This window comes from Fundulus heteroclitus, chromosome 21 (genome assembly GCF_011125445.2).
Source record: "Fundulus heteroclitus isolate FHET01 chromosome 21, MU-UCD_Fhet_4.1, whole genome shotgun sequence".
NCBI lineage: Eukaryota > Metazoa > Chordata > Actinopteri > Cyprinodontiformes > Fundulidae > Fundulus > Fundulus heteroclitus.
This window is the reverse complement of record NC_046381.1, coordinates 20,376,767-20,404,695: the sequence shown is the minus strand read 5'-3', so window position 1 is coordinate 20,404,695 and position 27,929 is coordinate 20,376,767. Positions and strand designations below refer to the sequence as shown.

At 43.2% G+C, this 27,929-nt stretch overlaps 1 protein-coding gene across 4 annotated transcripts in view; it reads left to right on the top strand.

Annotated features, from left to right (window-relative positions):
- The window catches only part of zfhx4 (zinc finger homeobox 4), a 95,233-nt gene that overhangs the window by 31,808 nt on the left and 35,496 nt on the right, over positions 1–27,929 (top strand). For all 4 annotated transcript variants that reach the window (XM_021317190.2, XM_036124894.1, XM_036124895.1 and 1 more), the window contains exons 5-6: positions 508–1,049; positions 18,520–18,754. In XM_021317190.2, coding sequence (XP_021172865.2) covers positions 508–1,049; positions 18,520–18,754 — 777 coding nt within the window. The remainder of the gene's footprint in view (positions 1–507; positions 1,050–18,519; positions 18,755–27,929) is intronic.

Sequence of the window (27,929 nt, the reverse complement as noted above, 5' to 3'; positions counted from 1 at the left end):
TAATGCATTGATCAGCTTTTCAAATCTTTGGTTGATGCGGGAAAAGCCCAGAGCCCTGAAACCATTGTGCCACTATTGCTGAGAGCAGTAATTAAAGCTACCTGATGAGCGAGTTAGCAAGTTGAAAAGGATGATTGTAATTGATCCTGATTCAATCCTATTAGGGTTTTTTATAGACAAGACTTTGTAAGTAGCCTTACTTCTCTGTGAGGCTTTATTTGATCAAACCCCTTTTGTGCAGGATAGGCCTGCATGGGAGAATCTTCTTTTCTGCCCTTAATTTCATTTAATAAAAAAAAAACGTGTATTTTTCTCTTTTTCTCCTTCGGATATCAGCCCACACGCATATGTTAGCCTTCTCGCTCTCACGCCACCTTTGTATTACTGACATATTTCTGTTTTTTCTTTCTTTCTTTTATCTAACCTAAAAAAAAATTACCTTTTACAGCCTCTTAATTTATTTCCAGTTCGCTGCCTAACGCGCGTTTTCGCTCATTTTCTCCGTAGTGAATAACGACCTATCAGCAGAGTTGCGCCTTGCCGGCGGCCAGCTGATGGCGGATGATCTATCCCTGGTGTCGTCGGGCGGAATGGGGGGCATGTCCTCGGCAGACCCTTCCCTCTCGTCCCTGTCGCCACCCATCAGCGACCCCTCGCTGCGCCTCTACCAGTGCGCCGTGTGCAACTGCTACTCCACAGACAGCTTAGAGGCCCTCAACGCCCACATCAACGCTGAGCGCGCCCTGCCCGAAGAGGAGTGGCGCTGCGTGGTGGGCGATGTCTACCAGTGCAAGCTCTGCAGCTACAACACGCAGCTCAAGGCCAACTTTCAGCTGCACTGCAAGACGGACAAGCACATGCAGAAACATCAGCTGGTGGCTCACATCAAGGAGGGAGGCAAGGCCAACCAGTGGAGATTAAAGTGCGTGGCCATCGGCAACCCGGTGCACCTGAAGTGCAATGCCTGCGACTACTACAGCAACAGTGTGGATAAGCTGAGGCTGCACGCCACCAACCAGAGGCACGAGTTCGCCATCCGCCTCTACAAGGTAAAAACCCTTTTGCTTGCAATGTACCATGCAAAAAAAAAATCACTCCTCTTGTCCAAGCAAAGAAAAGAAAAAAAGTCTCAGCTGTTGATGGCCACACCAAAAATTATCTTGAAAATATCAGTGCACCGGCAAAGTACAATAATAAATGATAAATTGCCGTATTTTTTGTTTTAACAGCATTCGTCTTGTCCTCTTAAGTGCAACGTCACACAGATAAAAAGTTCCCATGAGAGTGGAACGACAAAGATAAAAAAAAAAAAGGTCACCGTGAGAGTAACGAAGCAGATCTCGGTTTGATATGGTTACATTTCCTGGCACTGCTGGCACTGCTGTTCGTTCTTATTACACATACAGTCATGTAACATCAGTGAGTTTAGATTATCCTTGATAAGTCGATTACCTTCAGCTGTCTTTGCGGTAAAAAATGGCACTGGAATTATTCAAAAAAAAAATATCTATATTAAGCATAGCATTTGCAAATAATTTTTTTTCTGTTGGGACAGCCAGAGCAGAATGAATGTTACTCTTGATGTTTGATCTGTCTTTAGTGTGTATGACAAAAAAAAAAAAAAAGCAGCAAACAATCTGAATGCTGAGGGCAGTGTTTATATTAAAAAAAGATTACAAAATATGCATTTTGGTGATCTTCCTGCGATGGAATGGATTTTTGGCTTTATTTTGATATATCATTTTCCAAGAATACATAAGTGCCTCCCCAGCAGACAAACACATTCTTCTTTTGCCAAAAAAGAAGAAAAGTTAAACTCTTTTACTGATGACACGCTTTAGTCTTACTGCACTAGTAGGTCATTATATCAGGCTGGGAAATGCAGCAAGAACTGAGTTTTAAAAAGCAATTAAACCTTCTACACTTCATAGAGATGTTTTGCAAAGAAACTGAAATATGTCCAGTGTTTGGCGTTGTTTTCCTCTCCTAAATATTTAGAGTGATTAAGGATTTCAGCTTAATTGGATGTCGCTACATTTCAAAGGCCTCACCCTGCAGGACCGGATCAACTGGGATGCATTACAGAGGATTCCTTTTACAGCTGTAAAATTTGGCACTGACATTTAGTTGTGTGTGTGGATTTGAATGAGTTTGTATGTTGTGAAGATGTAGATGTGGGAAAGATAGCAGGAAGAGTATGTAAACATTAATCAGCGATTCATATAAATCGTTGAGATATAATTTTCTGACTTTCAATTGCCCACTTTTAAATAAAATAAAGGGGGTCATAGATTTATTTCAACAAATATTTGCAAGAGGTTGATATACTATATTCAAGATGAGGTACACAGCGTAATGTTAGAGATGAGTTTTGGTGATCGACTTCAGAGCTCTGTTTTTTCATATAGCTGTTCTAACTTTTCCTTTTTAGAACTATATTTTGAAATATCCTTTCGTGCGCGGTTACTAATTATTTACATTAGAAGCCGAGGCTAGGTCACAACTTGTGTGTGAGACAGCAGTAGCTGCGAATTAGGGTTTTACTAATTTAAAACAAAAACAAAATGATTACTGGGTGACACTGTGGACCGTCGTTAGCATCTTATATTGGCAATTAGTTCTATTAGCGTTTTTTTTTAGTGTCAGGAGCTGTAAACACCAGTCTGTGCATATATTCACTGAGGATGTATAGTGATGTGAAATTGTCTTTATTCCCTTTTTCAGTTATTGTTTTCTTTGTCCCAGTTAAATCCTACAGATTGTCAAACAAAAATAAATGTCAAACAATAAACTGAGGATGCAATTCTCAAATGCTAATTTTACTGGTTGTTAGAAAAGCTGTCAAAACTATCTAAGTTTAAACTGTACTCTTAGAAAATCTTGAACATCAGCAAATCCACCTCTAAATAACTCCAAATCAAAAAAAAAAATATTCATTGAGGTGGCCTTGTCAAGGTCTGAGTGGGCCAAAAGTCCTCCTCAGTTGCTCCACTGTACTCTCATTGGCAGTTGTAGCTTGCTGCTTTTTCCCGCCATGAAAAAAAAAAAACATGCACAATACTAAACGAGCCTCAAACTTCTGCACAATTCTCTGGAGGGAACAAGATTTCATTGAGGAACTTTTCTTTGTCTTCTCTGACTTAAGTCTCGGGTACATTATATTTTCTTATGGGAATGGTCAATACTTAGATGCATTCTGCTTTGTTTTCATACCCTGTCATGGACGCACTGGAGGAGCTGCTGTTTAGCAACGGTTCCACACCTCGTTCTGCCATTGGTAGAGAAAATCGTTCCCGGGTTGTCCCCAGTTTACTGCTTATTCCTATAAAAAAAATAAAAAAATCTGGATTTGCTTGATCTCCTTATCAATTGGTCAATTGTTATTATCAAATTACGTCTTTTAATGCGTAAAAAGTCTTAACAAGTAAAAAATAAATTCAGGTATAGTATCTTTAGGTAGCAGCCGGCACCTTTTGCGCCGCCACTTACTTCATTTTTTAAACACCTTACGGATACTTGGTTTTGTTTTCTCGGTAACAGCTTTCAGAAAAAAAGAGTGTTGTAGTTTGAACAGTCTGGTGGCGCTTGGGCATGCTACCTTCAGCTCATTTATTTCTGCATCTCTTAAATGTTAAGCACATTACTTGTTGCTGTTTTTAAATCAAGTCATTCTGTTATTAAAGGAGCCACTTAACCCGTTGAACTTTAACCAGCATTGCTTTTATTCTTAGCAAAATGTCATTGTTTATTCCTTAAGGATTTACGTTTATTTAGGAAATCTGACTGGATCTTAAAGACAGTTTCTTAACTGGATTAGACTAATTGCCATTCTCAGGGCTATCTAAAACAGTCTTAGCTGACTTCCACAGGATGTTCATATTAACAGAAGATTGTCAACAGTTTGGCAAAGGCTGAACTTGGCACGAGATGAACTGGAGATGTCTCTGCTCGAGGGAAATTGAGAAATTCTGAGCAAACGTGCAGCTTTCACATTAGACTGCATTACCTGAGGCCGTGGCATATTGAATCAGCATGATTAGTTGACTCAAATCAGAATCTCCTTTTTTGTCAAGGGAAGGCTCTCGTGCTCGTCCATGTGTCTTTGTTTCCACACATGTAAAAGCATTTAAAAGGGTTGAATCACGTTTGGCTGCCTTTTCCATTGATTTAATACGAGGCGCTTTTAAGATAAGTTACCAAGGTTACATAAAATATTGGCAGCGATTTTATCGCACAAAAAGGTAACAATATCGGTGTGTTGTGTGGAAACTGGAGGAATCCTAGAAGTCTAATAAAAGTTTTCTCATTCTTTTTTTTTCTTGATCTTCTATAGGCAGTTTGCAGAATCAGGAAGTACCTTTTTCAGAAACGTACATACCCCAGCTTTGCCAAGGCAAGCGAGGGTCATCCCAATGTCCCCTGTGCGCACCCAAACACCCCTTTACCTCATCTACCCACCCACCCAGTCCACAGGCCTCAACAAATCTGTTCCACAGATGACGCTTTTAATGCCTCTGGCAGAAATTCCACTATTTTACCCTTGGACATGTGGTGGTAAAACAGAGAGAAAGAGAGCTAGAAAAACGTGTAGACTGGGCTAAGTGAGCTGCAGAGCAAAAGCTGAGAGGGGGAAAAAAAAAAAAATCATTTCTTTATTTGACCAGAAAAACACCTCTCCTTTTATGTATTGGCAGAGGTGAAAAGCACATGGGGATAGTGGTAGCTTGGCCGCGCGCATAAAAGATCCGAGTGTTGAAGACTTCACCATCTGGCTTTTTTGGAAACAGAGAATATCTTTATGGCATGGGAAACCATTTGAAGATACAAACAAAAAGCATATTCAGGAGATTTTATGGCCGCTTTGTAGCGGCCATTGAGTACTTCTGAGGGGAATTGAGAGTTTGAAAGTTCTTTTTTTTTTTTTCCCTCCAGACTTTGAAACAGAAAAAGGGAAATGACATTAGCAGTTCATGGACATCAAGTCATCTGGTGTCCAGGGCACAGCAGGTGGCAAAGGAACTCACAGGCCTTACATGAAAAAAAAATAAAAAAAATGGAGGTCTGCTTCTCGCCTCTTATCGGAAACGTAGACAGTCTGATTGGTCCTGGTTTATTCATCATAGGGAAAACTGTGGCTCGGGTAGCATAGCATTCTTGCATTTAGACGTTAACTGGAAACACTGGGCGTTGAATCTTACTTTGCCGCTATAAAGGCTGTCAGCCCTGCACAAATCCCCATCCCTCTAGAAAAGTCGACAAAGCACGAGATGTTGTGACAAAGTGTGTGCGCTACCAGCCTATGATCTGTAGCCTAGCTTGTCCATAGCTGGCCTGACTGGTATTTAGCTCAGACTTGAATATTATGATGTATGGATTCGTTATGATTCTTAATAACAAACACTAGCCTTGATGCACATGGAGTCGAGAGTAAATCTGTCAGTGCCAGCCTCATGCGCTGGCTGGCTAAGTAGGGGGTTTAGTTCGAGGTGAACATATGTGTTTGTGTGTGCATGTGTCCCAGCAGAGCTTTGAGGTTGAGATCTGCGTTGCGCTTGCCCCTGGGTCATTAGGAGCTGAGAATGTTCATGGTCAATGTGGCACAGTCAAGGACCACACGCACACACACACACACACACACACACAGAGGCATACACACCGTGTTTTAGAGACCATGGCACCTGCTTCTGTTATGGCTATCCAAATAAATCTTTAACTGTTCGAAACCACCGCTAGCCATTCCAAGTTTCCGTCATAATCCTGGTGGAAATGGACATACGGGATGGACAGGGCATTTTCCCCTCCTCTCGCTCACTTTCTCACAATCTGCTTTAAACTAAGTGTGTCAGACTCTTAAGTAGCTTTCACATTTAACGGCAAACCTTGACTTAAGGATCGGGTGAATTTCCCCCTCTGCCGTTTCCATGCTGTGGTAGTTTTGTACGTTTCATCTGCTGTTGGACATTCCATACCAACCATGCATCGGTATATACCCCCCCAGGGGCTTGTTTTGGACCCGTTTTAACAATGTACCATTTAAATACATTTTTAATAAGGTAATCCTAGTCCACTTCAAGGAAATTGGGAATATTTGATGCCATTAAATACAATCTTCTAAAATTAGATGCTTTACGGTTATTTTGTTACAAAGAGCGGTTATGATCCCACAGATTTCAAGAGTCAAGGGTGCCAACCAGGGTCATAGCCAAAATAAATGGAAAAGTAGCATAACACAAAGTCTGGAGGAAAAAATAATATACAGTTGATTTAAAATTGTAAATGAGATTAGAACATTTCCAGAACGTTTCATCTTCATTCCTCATGAAAATACTGTACTACCAATAAAAAAAATAAACAGTATCAAATGGTTCTATTCCATAAAACCATGACGCTTGTTGTTCTCAGACATAAAATGTGAGGACGAAGGGAAAAAAATGGCAATGTAAAAGTATGAGATGGAGGGTATGAATTGGCAAATGTTTGAATTGAATCGGAACCTAAACAACATTTAGATACTTTTTTTTTCCACCACCTCTGCCTCACTCATTTTCTTTCTTGAGTCGCTTTCATTCCACCTCCGTCTTGCTGCCTGACCCCTGGGGAGCAGCAGATAGGGCATCTCATTACCTATGATCCTCTTGGCAACACCAGGGCTTGGAATCATAGGGCAAGGGGAATTAAAGTAGATAAGTGATAGGAGGAGAGAGAGAAAGGAAGGGAGTCTAGATTTGTAGATCACTTTCTTTTTTCTCCATCAATCAAGATTTTTTTTTTCTTCTTGACTTCTTCAATCTCTATCCTGTTCCTTTGACTTTTAATTTCCCTCTATTGAGCTCAAATGGAGGTCGCTTTGATTGTGCATCTGGCAATTTTAGGTCCACCGCTGTGCCTTGACTATTAGCAAGGGTCAAGCCTGCTCTCTCTCATTTAAAAATCAAATGGCCCAATATATATGCAACCCAAATTATTGGACCGTCATTTGGACTAGTGTGATGGGGAAATGGACAGGAGATTGACTCCCATAGATTTGCATAAAATATCATTGTGATGGCGGCTATAATAGAAAAACGTCTGGGTCTATTTCTGAAGCGTTTGCCCCATTTATGGCGCGGGCTCTCAGCTACACACAAACACACATGAATGCGTATGCACTCGCAGAGGTGCGGTACTGCGCAGATTCATAAAAAAACACTCGCAAATTATGGGTATCAAGTTACTATTTTTCCACTTGAGTCCACGTGTGCCTGTACCAGACACAGGGTGCCGATAACAGCGTCCTTGTCTTGCGCTCCTCGACAGACTTGGAGTTGATATTTTCTTCAAAAAGGAATCTTGTCAGACACTTCACACTAGATGCTGCTTGACTGCGAGATATAGATTTTCATGTTCTGTCATGGAGACGCATGATGCCATGAAAAGTTCAGAGCTGAAAACCCGAACAGGCAAATTTTCACACTTTTTATCTTTTTTTTTTCTCCTTTTCCCAAGCAGAGAGGTTGTCTGTTTTACTGTTGCGTTTTTTTTTTTTTTTTTTTCCCCCTCTGCTCGAAGGAAAACTGATGCCGGGCGGTTAGTAGATTAGTCAAATAGTCTCCTGTTTCACCTGCGTCGAGATTACAATGGAAATCTTTCAGAGCTCACGGGGCGGGGCAGTTGGGATAGAGGCTAATTAAACCATAAAAGCAGGTGTGTGTGTGTGTGAGAGAGAGAGAGAGAGAGAGAGACAGAGGGAGAGAGAGAGTATATGCTGTGCCGGTGGCTTTGTGTTTGAGACAGAGGTCTGAATGGACGGACGTCCCCACCCTCGCCCGTCTTCCTAATAATCCTCATAGATATTAATAAGAGTTGCGCCCGTTCTCCTACCAACGCCTTTACCAGATGGTCGTGTGAGGAGTTGTGTGTGTGTGTGTGTGTGTTTGTGTGTGTAATGTCCAGCTTTGATCCAGCTTTTGGCTGACACTCATAAATGATGCTTAATTACCCTAGCCACCTTCCCCCTCTCACCTCCCCTCTGCCTCTTGACTCCCCAGGGAATTAGTTTAGGCTGTAACGCAAATGCTTTTTTTTTTTGTGTGTGTGTGTTTTTCTTTTTTTCTTTTCACAAGGTGAGTTTCTGTCTTTATGAAACGGAGAAACGCACACTGCTGCTTTTCTAAGATTAATAGCCAGATGTGATCCTTTTAATAACCGTTCCCACCCTTCACTGTGGGTCATTTGGGCTGTGTCCATGTGCAAGAGACTGTGAAGCAGATTTGGGCTGACAGGTATGGGAACGATAGCAGAAGGGGGTGGGTGGGGTGGGGGGGGAGGGTGGAGACAAGTGGAGGATGAGGGCGAGGGGGTTGGAGTAGTGTCGGGGATGCAAGAACAAAGAAGCTGGCAAGAGTTTGTCCTTTCCCCACTTTTCTTAAACCTCTCATCCTCCCTATATCCTGGCCAAAACACACACTTCCCTCCATCGCATTCAAATCACACACACGTAGCTCGCACCGATTTTTTTAAATTTATTTTTTTGTTGGATACCTCCAATTCCTTCCAATCTCTTCTTTTCCCTTCGCGTTTGATTATCTTGTTTGCGCTAAGATAACAAACACCGTTCTGTCAAAAAAAACAACAACAAAAAAAACCGCAATAATGAAAGAAGGTGCTTTGAGCTCAGATATGATCCCCCCCGTGGCATGTTCTCTCCACTTTTGAAGCATTGATTTGATCAGACCAACTTCAGACAGAACACATGGCAGGGAGATCAGATGAATTCTTTAGCGGGAGTTGATTAGATTTACTTTTTTGGGATCGCCCTGACATTAAAACGTGTGCTTAATTTTGTACGCAAGTTGTCGTAAAATCATTCGATTCGGCTGTTTCAAATGTTGCTTCAGCTCTGCAATTGTATTTAGATGGCACCATCATGCTCTAACCGCCTTATGATTCTATCAGGATATTGATATGGACAAAGTTGAACTGAAATACTCCTCAACGCCCTTCCAAATCAATAACCAATCGATTGGAGGTAATTGTGCTACTCCCTTGGAACAATCCCAAGTCACTCTCTTTCTGGGCTCCTTTTCTCCCCCCCCCCCCCAGTCTCACACTCTCTCTGTCATTATCAGCATGTGTAGCCATATTCGGCGTTTCAGCATACCAGCTGTAATTGATTTTAACCATTAGGTGCTCAGTGAATAGATAAGTAGTGGGAGATATTCGATTATACGGTGAGAGAGAGAGAGAGAGGGAGACGGGGGATGAAAACGGCGCGGGGAAAGAAGGAGGGAGAAGGATTTGGGGATGTTGTCAGAGAGCTGTGGAAAAAGGGGAACTGACCTGTCCTGCCGTCTATCCTAGCCTCTACCACAGGCACCTCCATCTCTGCGAGCAGCACAATACCGCTGACCTCCTGTGAGTTCAAGCAGCTTAGTTTCTGCGAGGTAATCCCTAATGCTTTGAAATAGACCTGATAGAAAGCCCACTTACTTGTTCGGGATTAATGCGGTTTGTGTGGGGTGAGCGGGTCCTGATTTTTTCAACACATTCTGTTAAATTAACCCATTGGCGTTATTGCCGTCCACTCCTAACTGCGGAAGATACTAAGTGCTATGAACGTGGAGGAGTTAACTGTCAAATTAGGATCGGCAAACTTATGAGACGCTTGCTCCGCGCCATCGAGTCTTAACGTTTTCTGTTGGGAATTACCAGCAAGGGGTCAGCGTGCCGCGGAGTCTCCGTCGCCCATCACTTACAGAAAAACAACAACAACAACGTCTAGAATCTGAAGGTGGCTGAGTTCTATTAATTCGCCACTCTTTCCTTTCTCGTCTTTTCCTCATTTAGGAAGCGCTCTAGGTTAGGACTAGGAATAGGAGCAGATGGGGGAGGGAGGGGGTGGACAAAGGCAAACATTTGAGTAATCTTCAAAGGGCCCATTGGTATGTTGAGTGGATGCTGGTATGCGGACTGCGGCTGAGGCTTTTTCAGGGCAAAACAATATCTTTCCTTTAGACGGCTGGGGCCTGGGCAAACACCACCAGCCAGGTCGGCCTGCCCACTGTTGCCACCGCTATCGGCTTACCCCCCCCCCCTCCAGTGGCTCCCGCAGAAAATGTTGGGGTCCCCCCCCCCCAGTGTTCCTCGAACATCTCATCATTTTGGGTTTACAGGACTAACCTGAGCGACCGAAAGGCTGTCGACAGCGAGTTGCCTTGAGTTTATGTAAGAAGTCAGTACATTTTTCTCCCAGGGTGCTCTTCAATATGCAGTTGCTATTTAAATCTTGGAGTTTTGAAAGAGGTGGGCAAAGCAGACAGAGGTGGCTGCCTTTTAGAGAGAGAGAGGGAGAGAGAGAGAGAGAGAGAGAGAGAGAGAGAGAGAGAGAGAGAGAGAGAGATCAAGTGTGCCATCTTGTAGGTCAATCGCAAGGCATTTGATTTCCTGTGGCAATATGCAAAATAGCTCAGCTGAAGAGGTGCTTTCATTGTGCTCTTCCCCACAGAGCACCACTCTAGCATGCACTTACATTTTCGCTTATTTAAACACAGTAAGTCCAATAAATGACTCCCCCCCCCACCCAAAAAAAAAAAAAAAGCCTAAAAAAAATCTACTTCTGTTTGAATGTGTCGAAATGCCATCATCTGCAGATTCTGAGACTTCCAAACAGGTATTTATATTAAGTCGTGTGGAGACGCATGCAGCGTAAACATATGCAGTGAAATGTCTATGGAAAAGGCATTAGATATTGGCTGTTGTTTACTCGCAAAGCTCCCAGGAAAAAGCCGTCTGCCGTTTATTGACAGTTTCAAAACGAATTCCGTTTGTCCAGTCATCACCAGCCATCTTCTCACGCGGATCCACCACAGGGATAATTTCCCCCATTTCTCTGTCATTAGCAGGCCCTGGTATTAGGCTTGTGTTTTGTTCCCTGTACCTTTTGTTTCGTGCTAAGTAAAACCATGCGACAGGGTAAGGGCTAAATGGAAAACAATACTCCCCTTCACAAGCTCAGGAATGTGTAATTAGTGATTTGAACTCAAACTATGCTCGTCTAGAATCTCCCCTATCTTTCCCCTCTCTCCGTCTCTCTTTCTTTCCATCTCTTGTTCCTTTTGTTCTTTCTGTCACAGATTTTTTTCTCTGTCGGTGTCTGTCCATGTGGGTTTCCACCGTTGTTTTTCCGTTTTTTTTTTTTGTTTGAAAGTACATATGGCAGCAAGCCTTCATGGTGGAGAGTGCAAACAAAAAAAACTGGAAAATAATTCTAGCGTTAAGAAGACAGGCATTTTTGCCAATTCTTTTTTTCTTTAGTTTTTGTTACATTTACAAAATACACCAAATTCTAAGCAGTCCAAACCGCTTTGATGGTATCACCCGAAAAATCTAACCCGCAGGTTGTTGTTTTTTTTTGTTTTTTTTGCCGTACTTCCCATCACAGGCCTTGCCTTGATTCTTTTCATGACAGTAAGTCATTAAGAATCTTAATGAAAAGCACACAATCCTTTATGCCTGCGAAGTGACGGGGAAGGAAATGCATCTCCGCTAGTCTTTGAGTGATCAAGCCTTTTGTGATTTCTGTCCCATTGTGAGTCGATGGAGAAGATAATCGCCGGGGCTTGATAGTGTAGGAAAATGGCGAGGTCTGGTCAGTCTCACCTGGCAGCGGTGGAGACAAGCGGCAGCTTTTAGACCCTAATGGGCTAAGGTCAGGACGGCTAATAGGGAGTAAGTGGCTGAGCCGCGCTGTCTAAATCTAATGCTAATGTAAATACTGATCCATTTTCATGGGGTGATGGAGGTGAGTTGACTTTCTAGACTCCATACACACATGCGCCAGTGAGTAAGAATGTGTTCAGGTGTGTCGGTTTTCAAGGATGAATTATTTCCAACTGCGTTGGCAGAAAAATATAATTGGTGCGGAGAATACGGTCACCTGTATTCATGTTCCTCGGTCAAATTACAACCAATGTGGTTTGTTATCATGAAAGATCAGAACAAAGTAACGCCTAACGGACAAGTGGAAGAAAAAGAACGCGCGGTTTTGTTTTAGTTTTTTTCAGTTTTTTATAAACAAAAAGCTGCAATGTGTCGTTTACGTTTGTGTTTACCGATAACCCTAAATAAAATCCAGAGGAACCTACTGCCGTTAGACGTCACAGGCTGGGCAAATAATGTCCATGTGTTTCATTTTATTTCACTATAAATATGGCTGTCGTGCAAACGCCTGAGTGGTCCATTAGACAGGCCAGTTGTGTCTCTGGAGGAGTTACCAAGATCCACAGCTCTGATGGGAGAATCTGTCAGCAAGACAACTATTTATTCTGCACCTCAGAAATCTGGCTTTTTTATTTAAGAGCAGGAAGAGGAGAGCATCGAACCACAAGGGAAACTCCACAAAGATACCGGAGAAGACGAGTTGTAGATGAGTCCATATCAGAATATTTTTTGGTCTGAATGCGATACGCTATGTGTGCAGGAACACTAACATCATGCTGGAGGGATTATTTTCTTCAGCGGTGACAGAAAAGCTGCTCTGACTTGATGGGAAGATGTATGGAGCTACCAGCCATGAAAGAAAACCTCCACTCGCTCTGCAAGCAGTTTCACTGAGCTTAGGCTATTTTTCAAAGATGGGCCCGAAAAAAAAGTGCACCACACTTTTTAGCTGTAATTGTTTATTTGAGAAACGTCTACCTAACACTTCGCTCTGTCAAATGAAAGCCCAATACGTCGAAAACACTAAAGCTTATGGTTGTAGTGTGGAAACGTGCAAAGGTTCAACAGGTATGAATTCTGTAGCAAATACTGCATAGTTTCAAGACCTTTATTTAAGGCCGGAGGCAAATAGGCGGCATTGCACTATAAAATTACTTTTATTGAGATTTTGGCTATGTGGGAGCCTGTGTTTGCCTGGGCAAAAGGCAGAGTAAAGATACAGAGACACAGTAATTCAAACAGAAGAGGGGCTAGAGGTCAGAGAACTATGGACTCTAGAATGGCCTTTACAGTGTTTGTCAGGGCACGCTTACTGTGTGTCGGGGTTACAAGCGTGTGAACGGTTGTATGTGCATGCGTGTGCGTGTGTGGGAGCCTATGAAACGGAAGTGGGCCGCAGACGTGCATCGTCGTCAACAGAAGGGAGGCCTATCGCGGTCGTTGTTCTCCGCCGACAAGCAGCGGAGAGGAATATTAGGAAATGGAGACAGAAATACAAAGTGAAGGAAAAGGCTTGGGAAAGAAAATTTCAGCAGAGCTTACTATAAAGGACATAATGAAGATTTGTTTGTTTTCAACAGCGGCGATACGACCATCACAGGCTTATTGTTACTGGGTGACCCAAGCGACGTTTCTACCTACAGGCCCTTACACCTCATGGGCAGGCTCCAGAACGGAGATCAGGAGAGGGTATACTTAGCTCTATAAAATATCATCCTCTGCATTTCCGAAAGAGCCGCGTAGTGTCAAGTCCAGCCGAAAGAAACCGAAAGGTCGGGATGTTCAAACTGTTTTGTGTCACTATGGTTTTCGAACACACATTAAGGGTTTTTGGAAGCAAGGAGAAGGATAAACGTAAAAGAAAAATACAAACTCAGCAGTTTTGCTGTTTTTGTGCTTGCCTAGCGCCGGGGCAGTGTCGGTGCAGCGCCATCGCCGGAGCGAAGGCGAGGCGGCACCTACCTGGTTCCGTCAGCGCATCCCCCCCCCAACCCACCCCCCCGCTGCTGTCTGCCAGCCGTGCCACTGGCAGGGATCTTGTGTTACATCTATGTCTTGGAGGCTGAGTGGCGGTTAGCAGTAACATGTGTTAGGGAGGTGGTAGCGCTGATGGAATTCCACTCTTGGCAGCCTTCCAGGCAGCGCTGGTATGTGTTTAAAATACTTTCAAGGAACAATGCATGCTTTTGTAGTTTGCTGGTCCAAGTGGGGCTGTTTTTGTCTCTGATGGCCCCCGGGGGCCCAATGGGGGTAGCACCGGAAGCTTGGTAGCGGTTCTAAAAGAAGGTATACTCGACAACAAGCTGCAGGCTTCTGCTAAGAAACACTGATAAAAGTCTATAAAGAGGGATCTCTTTTTTTTTTTTTTTTTTTTTTTTTTACTACGCCGGTACTCTCTCAGCAAACTGAAGACAGCGAGAGCCAACGCGTGCAGTGATTCTTTACGTATAAAACGTGTGTACACATGCTCTGACACAAACACACACACACGCACACAGTGCTTATTAAGACACAGCTGCCGTTGAAGAGCATTCTTACTTTCAGTATGTATTCATTAGCCGCCTGGTTCTGCACTTAATGACAGGAAAGAGTCGTGTTTGTACTGAACGCGCTAATTTGTCATTTGGTTTCTGGAGGAAAACGCAACCCTACTGCTCTGCGCTTTGCTTTCAAAATATTTTTATGACGGCAACGAACAAATCACGAGCGCACAAAAAGACACACACAAAATAAAACAAAAACAAAACAAAAAAAACACACACACTTGATTGGAATTATAGGCAGGCGCCGGAATTCAAGGCAGAAGGTAGAGAGGAAGTCACAGACGCAGAAAATCCGAAACACGACAGGGCCAGAGGTATGGATGGATGGATTGAAACCTCATCCGCAAACCCTCACGTTTTTGCGTCGACGGGGAGATAAAAGAAGTCGCGAAGAGACGTCTTTTGGCTCGGCTTATTAAGAATTCAGTTAATGAGGCAGCTTTGTCACCCCGGATAGAACAAATGGATATCAAGACGGCGGCGCGGCAGAATCTCCCCACAAATCCTCGCGAGCGAGAGGGAGGGGAGGTGCGCGTACGCTTTTTTTGTATATACGTGTGTGTGTGAGGAAATGTGTTTTGTAAACATTTCATTCTGCATAATGAATGCGGTCCTCTTTCATCCTCACATAAACAGACACACAGCAGCGGCAGCGGTAGAAAAAAAAAAAAAAACGACACAGGGGAGCCTCCTTTACCTGTCATATGGGCTCCCCTCCCCTCGTACACGTCGCAGTGAGTTCATGCATGTGTTTGTGTGTGTGTGTGTGATTGAGGATTGACAAAATTGTGCTTTTGACAGCTGAACAGGAAACTCACGAAGGTTGTAATTTGTATTTCATTCATGCCAGGGGTGTGGACCCTCCCCTTGAGTAGCTGCCTGTGCCATGGGTAGGTCCACCCAGGGAATGCTGTTTAGCTGATCTTCATTGGCCCACAGGGAGTGTTAGCTTATTTGGTTGTTTGCCAAACACTAATCCACAACAATTAACCACCAGGCACTTTTGGAAATGTGCCATATTGACAACGATGGCCCTTTTTTTTTTTTCCTCCATTCTGTCACACAGGCACACAAAGACACTCGATACAAATGTTCGTACAGCGCATTTCCAGACAGACAATCCTGCCACGGCATAAATTACATACACATTGCGAGCAGACACACAAGGGCGCAAACCCAGGAGCAGGAACAGTGTGTTTGAATATGCATTACACAGCCCACGCCTGGCAGGAGTCAAAGTGCTCCTTTAAAAGTTCATAAATCATGGATGGTTCTGGCCTGTGATCACCAGGCCGCCTGCCTTTCGGGCCCGCAGAGTTCCACGGAGCGACAGACAGCCTCTAGTTTTGGTCTTAGACAAACCCTCTGGAATGTGCTGATGGGGAGAGAATTAATATTTAGCCTAAACCTATCTGGCAGCCTGGTTCAACAGCGAGTATATCATTGGGAGCTGCTCCCGGCTGACGCCTCACATCCTAAAAACCTTATAACATAAGTTGAGGGATGTGTGGTGCTTTAGACCACAGCTGATGGAGATGAAAACGTTAAGTTTTGACACTGCGAATGCTCTCTGTGGCCGTGCCTAAGGGGCAATTGGAAACAATGAGTGAGTCTTTCAATAAAAAAAATAAAAAAAAATCTCATTCAAAGCATCTGCATGGAACATGATTGACTTTTTTTTAGCACTCTTAATGTGTAGTTGTAGTAAAAACGTTCACTTTTAACTTTGATGCTACTTGATTTTCATATCTGGCACATCCAAAAGTATGTTTTAAAGGGATTTACGATGAAGTGGTGAGACACAGGTAGAAATAAATAGTTAGGTTAGACTTTAGTGGTTGTTTTCCGGACTTTTTTATTCGTCTCAAGTCTGCCGTTCCTGATTTGATGTGATTCTGATTTCTCTTTTACTGCTATGATATAAGAAGAAGATACACAAACAGCAATTTACCACATTTCTTTGAACCTTACCGCGGTGATGGATCATTAACTGATATTTTATGCGCGTGTTAGAACCCAAAGTCAAAATTCCTTGTTTGGACCTAAAAACTTGGTGAATAACGTTGATTCTGATTCAGATTACTTAATGACTTCCAGTGAACATCCAGAAAAAAAAAAACACACGCTGTTTCCCCTCGTCATCCCCAACAACGCTGTGTTTCCTGCAAATTACTTTTGATTCCTAGGAACCACCCTCTCCACATAGACACTGTTCGGGAAAAGGCACGGCGAAGACCGTACTTTCTGTGGGAACTCAAGAAGTACAACCTTTTTATTTTTATTTCCCCTTTTTATGTATTTATACTTAGAATGTATTTAATGAGGGCAAAGTGGAGCTGAAGTTCCTTGTTTGTGTGTGCAGACTTAAAACTGATCCTGATTCGTTTTTAGCAGTGGAGAGGCGATTTCACATCATTTCTAAAAGAGGAGTTGCTGTTAAAGTGATGGTTGTACTCAGATCTTAAAACAGGCAAAATGATTATGGAGCAGACATTACCCAGTCTTTAGCATATCATATTAGTATATTATATTACCATATAAATGGTCATTCCAAAAAAGGTAAAAAACAAAGCAACTGGACTTTGCTCACTGGCAGATTTCTAGATGTATCTCAAGGCATAATTAAAAACACTAAATGGCAGGTAAAGATATTAGTCTAACACTGTGTCGTTATACAAGTTGAAAGAATGTCCGTAGGAGCGTTTGTGTGTATTGTCTTGCATTTTGAGGTACCTTTGTGGTGACAACATTATTGGTTAGGATCGAATAACCTCCTGTTTGGAATAGTGCTGGAGTTAAGAAAGTTTAGGCTTCAACAAAGGGAGAAAAAGTTTAACATTCTTGTCTTTGCCGGTGATAAATACGTGTTTGTTTCCGAGGCACACGTGTGTGGCTTCCACAGAAAGGCTCAGCGGTCCGGTTCTCCTGTAAAAGAGGGAGGGGATAAAAGAGGGGAGAAAAAAAAAAAGCAAAGAAAGAGAGGAAAAGCAAAGGAGGCCTCCTTTCACAGAGAAACAAAGATAGCTGTAATTAATGGCCCTGAGCTCTGGACTAGGGGAGCTTTCTCCTGACAACTCCGACTTAATTAAAACTTAAGACTTCTGAAAGGGCCCTCTGACTGCGAGGGGACGTCCCACCGTCCCGTGAGAAAAAAAAAAAAAAAAAACTCGCTAGATTTTGTACAAAAGAAAAGAAAAGAGGGAGAGACAGAGCGAGAAAAGATGTGTTGGCGGCTGTAGCTATGTTGCTAATCCCTGTTTGTCAAAGGAAGAAAATGGGAAGAGGGGGTGTTGAACTCACACACCTGCGCCTCACTCCTCCCACCACACACACATCAGCCTATATGAACGCGGCAACTCCTTCTTCACGCGCATCTTTTTTACACTCTCTCCTTGCTCGGAATAAAATGATGCAAGGATACGAAAATATTACCTGAGTTTTAATTGCTTCATGAAAAGAAGCCCCTGCCTATAGGAAGACATGAGAGCCAGTTACCACACACACACACACACACACACACACACACACACACACACACACACACACACACACACACACCTCAATGTACATTTTAATTAATGCATGAAGCGCTGCACCTGTTTCTCACAAAGCAGCGTGAATAAATCTGAACAAAGTAGAAGCCAACCTTCATGAGCCACCTTCGTGTATCTGTCTACACGCTTTGCTCTCTTCTGCTCCCTGTGCCCCCCCCCCCACCCCACCCCCCCCTTCCTCTCCCTCTGCAGAGGATCAGATAATAAAAGCTTGGCCTGCTCTTTTGTTTTTGTGCATTGTTCATTAGCCCGGCAGCAACAACAGAAGCACACTTGATATGCTTGGCTTGACTGGGTGTATGGGAGTAGGGCAAGGTGGGCTGGAGGTGGGGGGGGGTGGGGGCAGCAGCAGTGCTTGCATGTGGGTTCATGCACCTACACAACACAGAGGGCGGGACAAGAGGTAGGGGGTAGCTTTGCACGGGCTACAATGCCATTAAAAAGAGGCAACTGGAAAATTAAGGGCTTGCAACTGACAGCACACGTTGAATGAGAAACCCCCACAGCTGCAGACAATGCCGAGAGCCGGACAGAGCGCGCGTTGAAGACAAAACATAAACCCGGACGTGTAAACGTTTCACCCTTTCGGTCGCGGCAAACATATGGGGCTGCGTTTTCAAACGTGTGGGCGGGGCTTACTTTTTGCAGGTTACGGGATATACGGCAGGCCAATGCGTGGGGTGTTGCGCAACCATTGATGACTGTTGTCGTTCTCCGTCCCGCAGCACTTGCAGAAGCAGGACAGCGCCTACGGTCAGGAGTCGTGTGTCTACCTCTGCACCCTGTGCGACTACTCCACCAAGGCCCGCCTCAACCTGGTGCAGCACGCCCGCTCTGCTCGCCACCAGCAGAACGAAGGCCTGAGGAAGCTCCAGCTGCACCAGCAAGGCATGGGAGGGGATGACGACGGGCTGAGCCTGCATGAAATCTTCCAAGTCAAGGAGTGTCCCGGCAGCCCAGGTCTGTGCCTCATCACACCTGCTTTATTATACTGTAGTTGTGCTGCCTTGATATGTATTAAGTTATACTTAATGCTACTTTTTCTTTTACATTAATTTATTCTTTGCCAACTGTCATTTCTTTATAGCATATACAGTTTTTCTTCAATATTATGTGAATAATGTAACATAAGACACATTCCCAATATTGTTTTCGTAGCGCTCATGCCTGAGGGGTCATTGACCCGCTGTATGGGAGACTACTGGTAGTTGCCATATGTGAATTAATAATATTATATTATATTATCTTTCATTGCAAACACATTATGAAGCTCGTATTTAAAACTGGCTTCAGCATCTTAGATTATCAATTAGTTAGTGTGGCTGTTAGCGTGGCTAGCATTATAATAAACCCGCGTTTTAGCATGTTTGCTCAATAGTTTGGAGATACTTAGTGTAACATTGGGATTTACAAAAGGTTGCCGCCGTTACAATGTTAGGATGTTCTGTGACAGAGATAGAAAGCTCAAACAGATAAAAGAGAGGAAATTAGCTCTACTACCTTCAGCCTTACTGTTATCTGCTTTAAATCTGAATCTCTCTCTTGCTCTCTCTGTTTGAGTGATCGAAGCACAGGCATGTGTCAACATGCCGTGGGGAGTAAAGTTTTCCTTTAACTTTTTTCCTCCATCCCACTGCTCCCTTTGCCATTGTTCAAAAGGCCTCACTGAAACTGAAAACTGGCAACTTCGACTCTTCCTCACTCGGTAACAACTTCAGCACCGTAGAGTTGTCAGCGAGACCTGGGGGGGGGTTGCTTGCGAGGGATTTGTTTACTGATTGGGTGAAGATCGCTCTTTTTACGGTCTCCAGCCTCTCGTCGACCAAGCTTTAAATAAGCCGACTTCTGGGGGGGGGGGGGCGACTGTCAATTTCTCAGCACATCTTCACTTTCTCTTATTAATTATTCCTCGCTCCCTCCTTTATTCCCCCTCTCCTCGCGTCTTCACATCCAGATCACGTCTCTCGATACGGACCCGTCCGTTCCCCCTAATCTCCCCAAAATGAGCATGCTGTTCCCATTAGGCTGCCGCACTTCTACTTGAAACACACAAGCACACACCGTCCCGTGCGCAGGGACATCCCAGGCCAGCAAGCAGTCAGCTTATGAAATTTCACCTTGGGAGGATCTCACAGTGGAACGCCTGTACACACACACACATAGACACACACATGCATTGCTGACACACACTCTCATGTATGCTATGGCTACACAGTCTCTCCCTGGAGTGAGCTTTCATTTCCTTTCTCATGACCAAAGCAATTTGGCTTTCATTTAAGAGTCTCCGTCCTGCCAGCAGCTAATAAGTGTAACAGAACTGTAAAACATTCAGAGAGACAAAAAAAGGGGGGAGAAAAAAAAAGATTAATCGTTTTTTTTCTTTGAGTGGGGGGTTGGATGGTTGGTAAGGGGTTGTAGGGTGTAAGAGGAGGGGGGGGGGGTGCTTTAATTTAAACCAGAAGACTGAGAGTCAGGGTCCATTATTTAGTCATCCCTATGTTAATGCTGCTGGGAGAAAATGAGTGCTTAACTGGCTTTTGCTTTGCTTGACCTGCGGGAGTGGGCAGAGTGGGGCGTCGTGTTGGTGTAGGGGGAGAGGGGGGGGGGGGGGGTAAGACGTTTTTAACAGAACTTCTGCGCAGCCTTATGCCATCCTTCCACTTTGTGTGTGTGTGTGTGTGTGTGTGTCTTTAAGGCTGTGCACCCCCAAAGTATCCTGTTTATACTGTGCCTTTGCTCCCAGAAAACAGATGGAGACTGAGCGCTTACTAATATATATGAATCACAACACACACTCGCTCACACGAACGGCAGAAGCGAGGAGCTTTCAGTCCTGAAATAGGAATGATGCTGGCGGACATTTGGTTTTAATTACACACGGATCAAAGCTTCGGTGAGAATCAGGGTGCAGCAGCAAAACATGCTTAGATAAATCATTACCTTACATTTTAACTTGACCCCATCCGTCCCCCCCCTCCCTCCTTTCTCCCGCTCTCTCCCTCGCTCCTTTTTTGTCCTGCTTGTTCTGTCTCCCTCTGACTCCTGCTTCGTCCGTGTTTTTTTTTTTTTTTTTCCGGCCCAAACAGAAGCGTCTAAGCCACTTTCTTCAACCCTTGTTCTCTCTCTTCTTTCTTTGCATCTCTAGTTTGGTTACAGCAGCAGGTTTTTAAAGCTGTCAAAAGCAGCATTCGCCTGCTACGCCTCTTTGTGACGTTCCTGCGGCACAAGCTGGCGCCTCTGTTGCTCGGGCCTTAGCTTTAGCGGTAGCTTTGAGGCCACAAAGTGTAATTTCATAAAGAAGTTAGTGCAAGGCTTAAAAAACGTGCTTGCAACTGCTAAGATGCTAAATTTGTTTGTTTTTTTTTGGATGCCGATTTTCTTGCCTAGTTGATTTAGATTTTTGCTGAACAGATGTTTCTTTTGAAATACGCAAATGGTTACGGTTTTTAACTTCACTTTCTTATCGCCGTAACTATGTACTTCTGGTTATTGAGGAAATACATAAAGGTATAGTGGGCAATTTTTCTGGAAATGTTAGGTAAGAGTCACTTTTTGAATAACTGTGCATGAGCAAGACCGTCTTACCTTGCTCTTCCGCTCCTCCGGGGGATCGCGTGAAAGAATCTCCCAAATCCACTCTGGTCTTTTTCCTTTCTTCTGAGGCCTTCCTCTTCTTCTCAAAAACTTGTAAGACAGTTTGCTTCTTGCAGCTCTCAGTCAAGAATACGGTGAGAGCAGCAGAGCTACAACGAATGGCTAACACCGAAGCTCACTGGGTACATGAACACTAGGAGTGCTCGTGCACACCAAGAGGAAACTGGCAAGGAACGAGCACGCTCATTGGGTTAGGTGAGCGCGTCACAATGATTGGGACATAGGACAACCAGTAGAAACGATGATCCCCCCCTGAACTCAAAGCCGAAAGAAGATCGTCCCCTAAACCTTTAACAACACAAACAAGACAAAGACAATACACAACATCTGGGTCAAGGAAACAAGATTAGATTTGACCACAAACTTAGGGTACAATTCAAAATACCCCCGTTTGCTTGTTTTACTCAGCGTAAATCTCTGTGCTTTAAAATGTCTGTAATCAGTGTAAAACAATTCAGTTAAGTTTTGATGTTTTGGTTTTAATGCATGTCGCATTCAAAGGTTGGATTTACTGCCAAAAGGCACAGAAAGCAGTCCTTCCTAAAGGCGAAGCGGTGCTTCTGAAACCGATCGTAGACGTCTTTGTCAGCCGAGTCTGTCAACACAGCAGTGACGTTCAGGAACTACTTCCTATATGGCACTGAGATAAGATCGTCTAAACTGGATGCAAAAGCGTGTTGAGGTTAAAGCGCTCCCGTTTACACTTAGAGCCCGTAGTACTAAGTTATTTCACCAGAGCAAGTTGCATCCTCGCAGCATCTGGGCGGCGCTTAACCAGACAGGACCTGATCAATATCGTGAGAACTTGTGGCATGAGATCTCATTACTCCCAGACTGAGAGTTCATTGTGACATATAAGGCCTGGCTTCTTGTCTTGTCTGGTGGATGTTCTTCTGCAAGAGCCCGAGAAAATGTTATAAGGAAATACATGCATGCTCTACTGGTATATGTGTTTATAATGAAAGTTGATGGGACTGTTTTAATGGTGGCAAAACTTTCTATAGTAGGCAACATTTTTTAGCCAGTCTTAGGTTTAAGGGCGATGTGTGCAATTGTGCATGTGTGAATGTGTGTTGTTAGTTTTTCTGGGGCTGCAACTCCTGACTCGAGCACTTTCTGTTCATTAGAGGCCGGTATGAAAAAGATTAATTTAAGTGCTGACCGGTATCTTTCTCTTAAAGCCTGGGACTTGGAACCCAGCCAGATAATTATAGGCTCATTTGGGAATAAGAGTTCTTATGCTCTGGACTTTATGTACATGTGAATGGCTTTCATTAAACAATTTGGATGCAGATTTTATGGCCCAATTAAGGATACGGCATTGCAGACACACTGTAAGGGTAAAAGTGTTTTCAACCAAGACAGGCGCGACGCTAGCGCCGTGCCGTTTGATTACGTCGTCTTGTTTTTCGCCCGTCTCAGTTTTATTTAGCCGGTCGAGTTCGGAGTTTTAGAAGTACGTCTCAAGGTAAACACAGCTATGCGAGTGGACCGTGCGTGGCGCGAACAGACACTCTGTGTACATACACTAAAAACCTTTCACGATTATCTTTCATCCGAGTCCTCTCTCAGACAAAAAGCCCACTGTGTGCACATTTCTGGGCTAAACTATCCGTCTTTGTGTACAATTATAAGTGATAAAGTAAATTGAGTTTATAAAAAATGCCAGTTTACATCAGAAGAGCAAGCATAAATGAATTCCCTCTCAACATGGAGAACGCAGATGCCATTTTTGTTTGAGGGCCGTCCAAAAGTGATTAGAAGAATTCAATTTTTTTTCTCCCTCTCTCTCTCTCTCTGTTCTGCAATGAACCCTGAATGGAGCTGTTTAGTGTAATTCAGGCGAAAAAGAAAAAAAGAAACGAAACTATGATAAATGGCAAGTCATGGGTATTCCATCATCAGTTTCATAATTTGTACAATTTGTTTAGCTGGATTTTTTTGGGGACATTAAGAGTCTCTGAACGTCGGTTGTTCCAGTGATTTTTCTGGTGTCGGCTTTGTTTCAACCATTTCCCCACTTGTTTAGCCACAAAGCGCATTGCTATGAGGTGCACTTGTGTCAGTGTGTGTGTGCGTGTGTGTGTGTGTGTGAATGTGTATCCTCGACCATTAGTCCTGCTCTCCATCATATGTAAAGCTCCACACAAGTCAGACCGAGCAGAAACGTGGGGCCTTTTCTGCATACTTTCTGTCATTTTCCCCCCCTTCTGTGTTCCCTCTATCCCTCTCAACGAAAAAAAAAAAAAAAAAAAAAAAAGGAAAACGAGATGGGATCTTATGGAGGTAATTATTTCAGAGAGCCCAGCCTGTCATCCATACTCCACCAAACCCACCATCCACACATCTCCATCCCGCCGTACCACCCCACCCGCCGCCACCCGACATGCATTAAAGAGGGAGGGAGAGGACCCTCTTTGTCTGAATCCCCCCCCCTTTAAACAAAAGACCTCTTCTGACTTAGAGGGGACCAACAACACTTTTATCTTGTGCACGGCGCTGTGTACGCCAGCGTGTGCATGCGTCGGCGTGCTCCGGATCCCTTTGTTTTCTCTGAGTGATAAGGCTCTGGGACATTTTTTTTTTTTTTTGGTCCTTGTCAAATTAGCGTGGCTGCGCTAACCATTTACATAGCAGCTGTAGGCTAAAAAACAGAGCCTAATGCACTCCTCTTATCCCCGCGCTTGGGTGAGGATATAGGCGTGTTTGTGTTCATCCAGAAGGAAGTGATGGACCATGGGCAGAGCAAAAGCGGGGCTCCGCCACAATCCCCGATTCCAGAACGGCTGCAGACGCATAAAACAATCATCCGATATCCATTGTTGGAATGAGCCTCACTGTTTCCACGAGGAGCGTTTTAGAGTCATGACTCCAAGAACCTTTTGAGGCATTAGGTTTTTTCCCTCCTCCCTTACTTTCACTACTTAATTTTATCCTTTTCTCCCTCTGGGTGGTGGAGGTGGTTTCTGTCATTCCAGCGGTTTTCTCCTTCTTCTTTTTTTTTCTCTCGTTTTGGGCAAGGTCTCTCCTCAGACAGAAGTCTATTTCCAGGGTTTGTCTCAGTAATTTGTGGCCATTACATAAACATTCGCAAATACCCATAAGAGTGAGAGAAATCATAGAACAGAGTCCCAGAGCTAACTAATCATCGGCATTAGCACATGGGTGGCCATTTTGGATTATACGTTTTGCCGGGAGAGGATTAGGCCAGCTGACATCTTATAAATATCCTTGTTTGATACTTTTACAAATATATTAAAACGGATAGTTCAGGAGTTTTGAAGTTATTCCCCGTGAAAAGCGTACGAGCAGGAAAAGGGGCATAATCCTCTCTCGTCACATGTTATTGGCGAAAGTGCAAGCAATAGTAAACAAAACACAGTGTTTGTGTTAGCGAAAGCTGTATGAAGTAGTTAGTAGCAGCTGGCAGGCTAGATGTAGGTAGTTATCCGACAGTGTTACAGTTTTTTTCATACTTTTTTGTGAATAAACAAAGAACGTGGCTGCAAAACTGCCATGCTCAGCTGCACTGTACACACACACGCACACATATATATATATATATATATATATATATATATATATATATATATATATATATATATATATATATATATATATATATATAGACATATACACACACACACACACACACACATATATATATATATATATATATATATATATATATATATACACATATATATATATACACATATACACACACACACACACACACATATATATATATATATATATATATATATATATATATATATATATATATATATATATATATATATATATATATATATACACTTCAAATGCCCTGTTCTCAGCACCACCACTAGCCTACGTTAGTGGTGGCCGACTACCCCCTTCTTCCATTTTCTTGTCAAATAATTATCTGCCTCTGTCAGTGGAAATGCAACAAGGTTTGCATTGGCTAAAGGTATTTAACGTCTAATTTATACCTCCTTGTTTTAGACCACGAAGCCCAGATTGATTGTGACTGCACTGGATGTGCACAGCAAACAGGAACGCTAGCAACTTCAGTCAGAGGGTGGCGTCAAAGACATAGCAGATAGGATAAATTGAGTTCTGAAGAAGAGCAGAAGAAAAACAAAAGAATTAACGATTAACCTTGTTTTTAAAAAGCACCGCGAGAGAGAGATCTGCTGTTTTTCGCAGTGTGGAAAATATATGTCTCAGGGAACAGAAGAGACTGCATTTATATGCTGTGTAAATCCATGTCTTCTTTGTTTTTAGTGCATGCGCAGAAAGAGCGTCTTCTTCTGCGCAGGCAGTATAAAGGCCAGCACATTGTTGCCCCCTGACAGGCTGTAGTGAAAACTGTATATCTGAGTGAAACAGTGTGGTAGAGCTAAGCCAAAAATAGTCTGAATGGTAGCACATGTTGGTCTGAGAGGTCGAAGCGACTTGTGTATTCAGACGAGGAAGTAAGTCGAGTTCTTAAAGGTAGATAAAGAGAGATATGCATAAATGACATTTTTACATTTTGAAGTGATTAAAGAGTGGAAGTCAACTTTGGTTGGACTAGCCATTAGCTTCGCTCTCCAGTACCAACTAATTTGGATTTATGTTAAATAAAAATGCCTATAGAGATATTCACTGGTGGTAAGATATTAACTGCTTAAAACCCTTAACAGAACCCGACTTCACCGTCTTTTAATGGTAGGCAAATGCTACGCGTGTTTATTTGCTTTCATTCAAATTAATCATTGAGTTTGTGTAAATTTGACCTTACTGTTTCACCTATTGTGTATCAAGAAATTATTTACAGATTATACGTTCGCCGGGTCCTGTCAGCCTCCTTCCTTTCATTATCAGAATCTCGGACTGTTATGTTGCGTGTCCAAAACGAGGCAAAAAGAAAAAAGTGGTCCCTGATGAGATTGAGGGATTTCACTCCAGAGCTTCCCTTTTTCAATTACCGTGCAATTAGATGGAGACAATGTGCTGCATTTTAAATCATTTGTCAAATCAAAATGAGACACATTCATATATGTATATTATTATATTTTCGTCAAGTAGCAATTTACCCCATATTTCCCAAAACCAGATTCTCTTGCAGTGGGAGTAAAAGATGTGGTCACTTTTTGAATAATTCCATCCAAGCAAATTATAATTACTTTGCGGTCTGTGTGTGCACATAGAAGAAAAAAAGGGCAGCGGCCTGACTTGTGCTCCAGGGGGAGGAAGAAAAAAAAAAAAAAAAAAAAAAAAAGAGTTTCATTCACCATAAACTATTTTTGAAATGGTGTGTTGGGGCGGTATGGGCTCAGGACGATTGTTTTTCTTTTGGAGCTGAGCAGCTCTTTGGTGAAGGGGTATTACCCGAGCTAAATTGTTCCCTCATGTTTTCCGCCAAGGTTCTGTGCCCACCACACTGACAGTTATAATTTGCAGAAATTGCACTGATTATCTGAATTAGCATACCTGACCAATGCCACATTAGCCTTATTTACAATACAAAGCCATGGAACTCTGAGGACGCATACTAAATATGACTTAACCCTTTGAAGAGGGGACTGGCGTCGCGGGGCCGCGATGCCTTTTATATTGGTGATATCACAAAGAGCTCAAGGCCCCGCTCCATATGGAGCTGAAAGCCTCTGAAGGCTCCTGGAGCAGGAAGTGGTCTATGTAAAGAACTACATTGAAATCACAGGGTCATTGCACCTTTATCCTTATCCGCAGGTTCTTTTTGACCTTTCCCTTTCCATATTTTTCACCTTTTAGCCGTTGTTTCCATCTTGTTTTTCTTCCCTATATTTTTTTTTTGACTGCACGCCACCCCTTCACCCCCTCTTTTTTTTTTTCCTCTTTCTTCGCCCTCACCTCCATTCTCTTCCCTCCTAGATCCCTTCATGCACCCCCTGTCCATTGACTCTTAACCACAGATGGACAAAACAATGGGCCATGTCACACAGCATTAAGACAAACAATCCAATGATGGGAGGAGGGTTGTGTGGAGCTGGAGCCACGGTAACCAGGCAATGCACTCGCAGGGTCCAAGCAGCCAGTAATCTCCGACGGCAATGATACAATTCACAGATGAACATTGAAAGCAGTCTATATGCGGCGAAGAAAAGAAAAGAAAGGGAGAAAAAAAAAAAACACACAGCCAAAAAAGAAAGAAAAAGCCGTTTAATCAGACCGGTCCTGAAGAGGTAAAAAAAAAATCAACCCCCTTTTCAGCTGTTTTTCCTCACTCTTCTTTCCGAATCCTTTACCACATCCATCAATAGCAGTATGGAATTGATAGCAGCTATTGATTTCCTATAGGCTAAGGCTAATCGTCGCTAACCAAAGGAAGCTTTGCAGTAACAGCAGCTGTCAGTGGCTTGTTGTGTGTGTGTGTGTGTGTGTGTGTGTGTGTGTGTGTGTGTGTGTGTGTGTGTGTGTGCGTTTGCCTATGACCCTCCAGGGTTTCAGTAGCAATAGCTGTGCCTCTCTA